This window comes from Penaeus vannamei, chromosome 13 (assembly GCF_042767895.1).
Source record: "Penaeus vannamei isolate JL-2024 chromosome 13, ASM4276789v1, whole genome shotgun sequence".
Lineage (NCBI taxonomy): Eukaryota > Metazoa > Arthropoda > Malacostraca > Decapoda > Penaeidae > Penaeus > Penaeus vannamei.
In genome coordinates, this window is record NC_091561.1 from 38793479 (window position 1) to 38799539 (window position 6061).

Consider the following 6061-nt stretch of genomic DNA (forward strand, 5'->3'; position numbering starts at 1 on the left):
CTTCCTCTTCCTCCTCCTCCTCACTTCCTCTTCCTCCTCCTCCTCACTTCCTCTTCCTCCTCCTCCTCACTTCCTATTCCTCCTCCTCCTCTCACTTCCTCTTCCTCCTCCTCCTCTCACTTCCTCTTCCTCCTCCTCCTCTCACTTCCTCCTCTTCCTCTTCCTCTTCCTCCTCCTCCCACTTCCTCCTCCTCTCCCTCCTCCTCACACCTCCTCCTCCTCTCTCTCCCCCTCACACTTCTTCTTCCTCTTCCTCCTCCTCTCACTTCTTCTTCCTCTTCCTCCTCCTCTCACTTCCTCTTCCTCCTCCTCTCACTTCCTCTTCCTCCTCCTCTCACTTCCTCTTCCTCCTCCTCTCACTTCCTCTTCCTCCTCCTCTCACTTCCTCTTCCTCCTCCTCTCCCTTCCTCTTCCTCCTCCTCTCACTTCCTCTTCCTCCTCCTCTCACTTCCTCTTCCTCCTCCTCTCACTTCCTCTTCCTCTTCCTCCTCCTCTCACTTCCTCTTCCTCTTCCTCCTCCTCTCACTTCCTCTTCCTCTTCCTCCTCCTCTCACTTCCTCTTCCTCTTCCTCCTCCTCTCACTTCCTTTTCCTCCTCCTCTCACTTCCTCTTCCTCCTCTCTCATCTCTTCCTCTTCCTCTTCTCTCATCTCTTCCTCCTCCTCCTCCTCCCCCATCTCATCTCTTCCTCCTCCTCCTCCTCCTCCCCCCTCTCACCTCTTCCTCCTCCTCCTCCTCCCCCCCTTTTACCACCACCTCCTCCTCCTCCCCCCTCTCACCTCTTCCTCCTCCTCCTCCTCCCCCCTCTCACCTCTTCCTCCTCCTCCTCCTCCCCCCTCTCACCTCTTCTTCCTCCTCCTCCCCCCCCCTCTTACCACCACCTCCTCCTCCTCCTCCCCTCTCACCACCACCTCCTCCTCCTCCTCCCCTCTTACCACCACCTCCTCCTCCTCCTCCCCTCTCACCACCACCTCCTCCTCCTCCTCCCCTCTCACCCTCTCTGTATGTGTTCGCTTATTTGTGTTTGTGTGTCTGTCTCTATGTGTGTCTTTTTATCTATATGTCTATTTATATGCGGTTTTACCTAGTTCATACCTCTCAACTCACCTCCTTATCAGTTTGAAGAATTCTTGACAGTTCGATGATGATTCATGGCAGGATGACAGGCTGGTGATTATCATTTGACAACTGGCCGTTAGTTGATGATAATTATTTGATATACTACTTAGTCATTTTGGACATGTTTCACTCAAATCAATCACTACCGACGTTTTCTGTGGATCTCCAACTCCATAATACATAACTGTTGTTTTAATTTTATTAGATGGTTTATTATCCAAAAAAACATAGCTGCTGTTTTCAATACTATTAGATGGTTTATCAAAATTGTGCGAGGCTCGATCTAATGAATAGTTATTATACGGACATGTATGCATATACACAGGAATAAATGCATATCTATCAGTCTAGACGTGAACATCTACCGTAAAGATAGATAATCTATATGTATCTGATAGATTGGCAGATATGCATTTATTTCTGTGTATATGCATGCCTGGATATACGAATATTTATTGGACCGGAACTCTCACGATTTTAAGAAACCGGCGGTATGTTTAGGGTATCTTGCAATATTTTTAGTTGATGTATCTATTGACACAAACGTTTTCAGGGAGGCTTTCTGTTTATGCACATTCTTTCATAAGTATCTTCATATACTAACCACAGAAGTGTAAAAATATTGCTCTAATTGATCTTTAAGGCAATTCCATGTTCGTCGCCAGCATGGTTGTGTTCGAGCTTCGTATAACCTAAAATACGGTTAATTATACGCCCTCTTGTAGGATGCTGCTTAATTAATCAAGATCTTTGTATGAATGTTAGTAGTCTATATACTTGTCGGTAGGTGACGCGCGTACATAGAAAACGGAATGTTGGGGGTGACTTAAATATAACGTAAGTGTATTATTAGTAATGGCCTAATGCAAGGTACTAAACTGAATAGAAACAGTGTAAATGATTTATATACATTACACTTTCCACTTTTCACTGGTTCTATTCGGAAATCTAAATAACTTTTATGTTTCTTTATTTTTAAACTTTTGAATTAAAACTTCTTGTTTATCCTATAATAACTTGAGTCTTCCTGAGACTTGACTAGAGGCAGTGATCACCCTATTTTCTCCTTGCCTTTAGTGTTGTAGTTTTTTTTCCCTTCAAAAATTCATAATGGCTCATTTCCGTTAAATTGGTGCCCATCTAGTGGTTAGTGTTTCAATTATTAGCGTTTGTTTTTCATTTCTATAAATAGGGACTTCATACACGAGTTCCCGCCATTTCCGCAAATGATACGAATGCGACGCTAGAGCCATGGTTTCGGCGATCACTGGAGCTAGTAAATCATGATTACCTGTATATCACGATGTAAAAATGAATTCAAGATTGTAATACAAGTAATAGATTTGCAAGATTCAAAGTGAAGTGTAAGCCGTTGCTATGGGTAGTAAATAAGTTAGAGACATCTTCAGCCGAAGTCTGGGCCGTATCATCGCATTCGTTCATTCAGCATTAAGGCTTCCTTATAGTTAGTAACGGTCTATCTATCATATCTTCATCTACTGAATGCCCTCTTTATGTTTCCGATCATTATATCCTCTTTGTTTAAATTCGTTTCCCAGTATTGTGTCCTAAAATTACTTGTTCTCATTGATAACTGTCTGCAACCTTGAACTTCTTTGACTTTAAACTGAGTTTAAGGTTTTTTTCTCAGTTTCGAGGTGGCTTTCCAGCATGTTTACATCAGTCCAAGTTATCTGTGATATATTAGACGATGTATGAAAAGTAAGTTATTTTCCTCCTATTTTCACAAAGGATTAACTGCTTTGTAATTGCCAATGACGAATGTGTACTTGTAAACATGGAATTAAACAAATATTGAAGAAAAGTGTATGAACACATTTACGACACATTCATCAGGGCGAGGTCCACCAAGCAAATATTGTGCAAATACTATAAATTCGCGATGTATTACAAAAGAAAGAGGGGAACAAGGAAAGGAAAAAAAAGGGGTGGGGGAGAGAGAAGAAAAAGGAATACAAAAATGAGAAATACAAACATACCTTTATTTTTATTATTATTATTATTATTATTATTTTAGATTTTATTTACTTATTTATTTATTTTTACAGCAAAGGCCTTCAATACTACTTGGCCAACTATGGTCCTCTGGCAAGAATTATAATCACCGACGTCATGGATTCTTTCGGCATCGCTAAGAACATGCAGATGGCCATTCCTATTATCGTGAAGGTAAGCATGGCGTGAATTTAAATAATGATATATTATTTTATAGGTAGATCAGGCAGTCTGAAGAATTCGAATGTTAACCAAAAAATCCTGTACAATTTGCTTTTTTTACATGACATTGCTGTAATCAGAGATGTCGGATTTAGGGTTCATAATAGAGAGAAATTTACAAATTTTATCTGTGGTTGAGGTATGTTGGTTGCCGGAGGTAGGCACGGAGGCCGCGGCGGTCGTTTGTTGTGTAGATCCGCGGACTCTTGGTATTTGCCAGTTAATCTACTTGTCACAGATCACACACTTTGAACTGTATCAAGTGTAGAAATTGAATGCATAAGTAATGTATTGTACATATAATCCTCATTTATTTAGCAATTGTTGAAAATTTCGTTATATATATCTAACACCCCCAGAAACATGATGAACAACCGACAAAAACACACACACAAACAAGCAAGCAAACCAAACCAAACCAAACCAAACCAAACCAAACCAAACCAAACCAAACCATTCCCACACCAACAAACCAAACGAAACCATTCCCACACCAACAAACCAAACCAAACCAAACCATTCCCACACCAACAAACCAAACCAAACCAAACCAAACCAAACCAAACCATTCCCACACCAACAAACCAAACCAAACCAAACCAAACCAACCCAAACCAAACCAAACCATTCCCACACCAACAAACCAAACGAAACCAAACCAAACCATTCCCACACCAACAAACCAAACCAAACCAAACCAAACCAAACCAAACCAAACCAAACCAAACCAAACCATTCCCACACCAACAAACCAAACCAAACCAAACCAAACCAAACCAAACCAAACCAAACCATTCCCACACCAACAAATCAAACCAAACCAAACCAAAACAAACCAAACCAGACCATTCCCACACCAACAAACCAAGCCAAACCAAACCTAACCAAACCAAACCAAACCAAACCATTCCCACACCAACAAACCAAACCAAACCAAACCAAACCAAACCAAACCATTCCCACACCAACAAACCAAACCAAACCAAACCAAACCAAACCAAACCAAACCAAACCATTCCCACACCAACAAACCAAACCAAACCAAACCAAACCAAACCAAACCAAACCAAACCATTCCCACACCAACAAACCAAACCAAACCAAACCAAACCAAACCAAACCAAACCAAACCATTCCCACACCAACAAACCAAACCAAACCAAACCATTCCCACACCAACAAACCAAACCAAACCAAACCAAACCATTCCCACACCAACAAACCAAACCAAACCAAACCAAACCAAACCAAACCAAACCATTCCCACACCAACAAACCAAACCAAACCAAACCAAACCATTCCCACACCAACAAACCAAACCAAACCAAACCAAACCAAACCAAACCATTCCCACACCAACAAACCAAACCAAACCAAACCATTCCCACACCAACAAACCAAACCAAACCAAACCAAACCAAACCAAACCAAACCATTGCCACACCAACAAACCAAACCAAACCAATCCAAACCAAACCAAACCATTCCCACACCAACAAACCAAACCAAACCAAACCATTCCCACACCAACAAACCAAACCAAACCAAACCAAACCAAACCAAACCATTCCCACACCAACAAACCAAACCAAACCAAACCAAACCAAACCAAACCAAACGAAACCATTCCCACACCAACAAACCAAACCAAACCAAACCATTCCCACACCAACAAACCAAACCAAACCAAACCAAACCAAACCAAACCATTCCCACACCAACAAACCAAACCAAACCAAACCAAACCAAACCAAACCAAACCAAACCATTCCCACACCAACAAACCAAACCAAACCAAACCATTCCCACACCAACAAACCAAACCAAACCAAACCAAACCAAACCAAACCAAACCAAACCAAACCAGACCAGACCACTCCCACACCAACAAACTCCATAAATACCCCCTCCTCTCATAGATGCTGGTCATTGGCGTCTACGGCGTGATGCAGTTCGAACCCAGCCTGTCAGGTTTCCAGAGAACCATTCAATCTTCTTACGTTTTTCTCCGCCATTTCAACACCCCAGAACTGCGCATGGTGAATGACATCACAGACAGGGTGTTTGATGTGATTGACGACTCGGCTTTTGTGGTGTAGTTGGAGTTGGAGTGATGATGAGGGTGGTGAGTTGGGGAAAAAATGGTAGATTGTGTGATTTGAAAAAGAAGAAAGAGAAAGATAGTGTGATGAGCTGAATAGTAAATGATAGATTGTGATTTGAAAAAAAAAATGATAGGGTGATGAGTTGATAAGAAAATAATAGGTTGTGTGATTTGGAAAGAAAATGATAGATTGTGTGATTTGAAAATAAAAAAATGATAGTGTGATGAATTGAAAAGAAAATGATAGATTATGTGGTACGTTGGAAACAAAATGAGAGTTGTAGTGATACTGTGTAATAAAGGTAGAATGTTTATTAATGTTTTTTATTGTCCTTTTGTGGATTCTGTTTGGAGTTTTATCTATTTTTGTAATCAATAAGTAGGGATTACTTCTAGTTTAAAGTATATTAAGGTTGGAAAAGTGTGGTGATGCTGAAAGTTCCAAAAAGAATTTATTGGTCAGATTAGTCCACGATTTGTTTTACCAAACATATTTCCAGAAGTATTTTTATTTAAATATTTTTTCAGTCAAAGATTTGTTTTCCGATTTTTCTTTCTTTAGTTTGTTTTTTCTTTTGACTGACTTGACAATGTTAGTAC

At 40.6% G+C, this 6061-nt stretch overlaps 1 protein-coding gene across 1 annotated transcript in view; it reads left to right on the forward strand.

Annotated features, from left to right (window-relative positions):
• LOC113810866 (uncharacterized) overlaps positions 1 to 5589 on the forward strand; it is a 6846-nt gene extending 1257 nt beyond the window's left edge. The window contains exons 3-4 of the mRNA XM_070129233.1: positions 3188 to 3308; positions 5277 to 5589. Of these exons, the coding sequence (XP_069985334.1) occupies positions 3188 to 3308; positions 5277 to 5456 (301 nt within the window). The 3' untranslated portion in view covers positions 5457 to 5589. The remainder of the gene's footprint in view (positions 1 to 3187; positions 3309 to 5276) is intronic.
• The last annotated feature ends 472 nt before the right edge of the window (positions 5590 to 6061 follow it).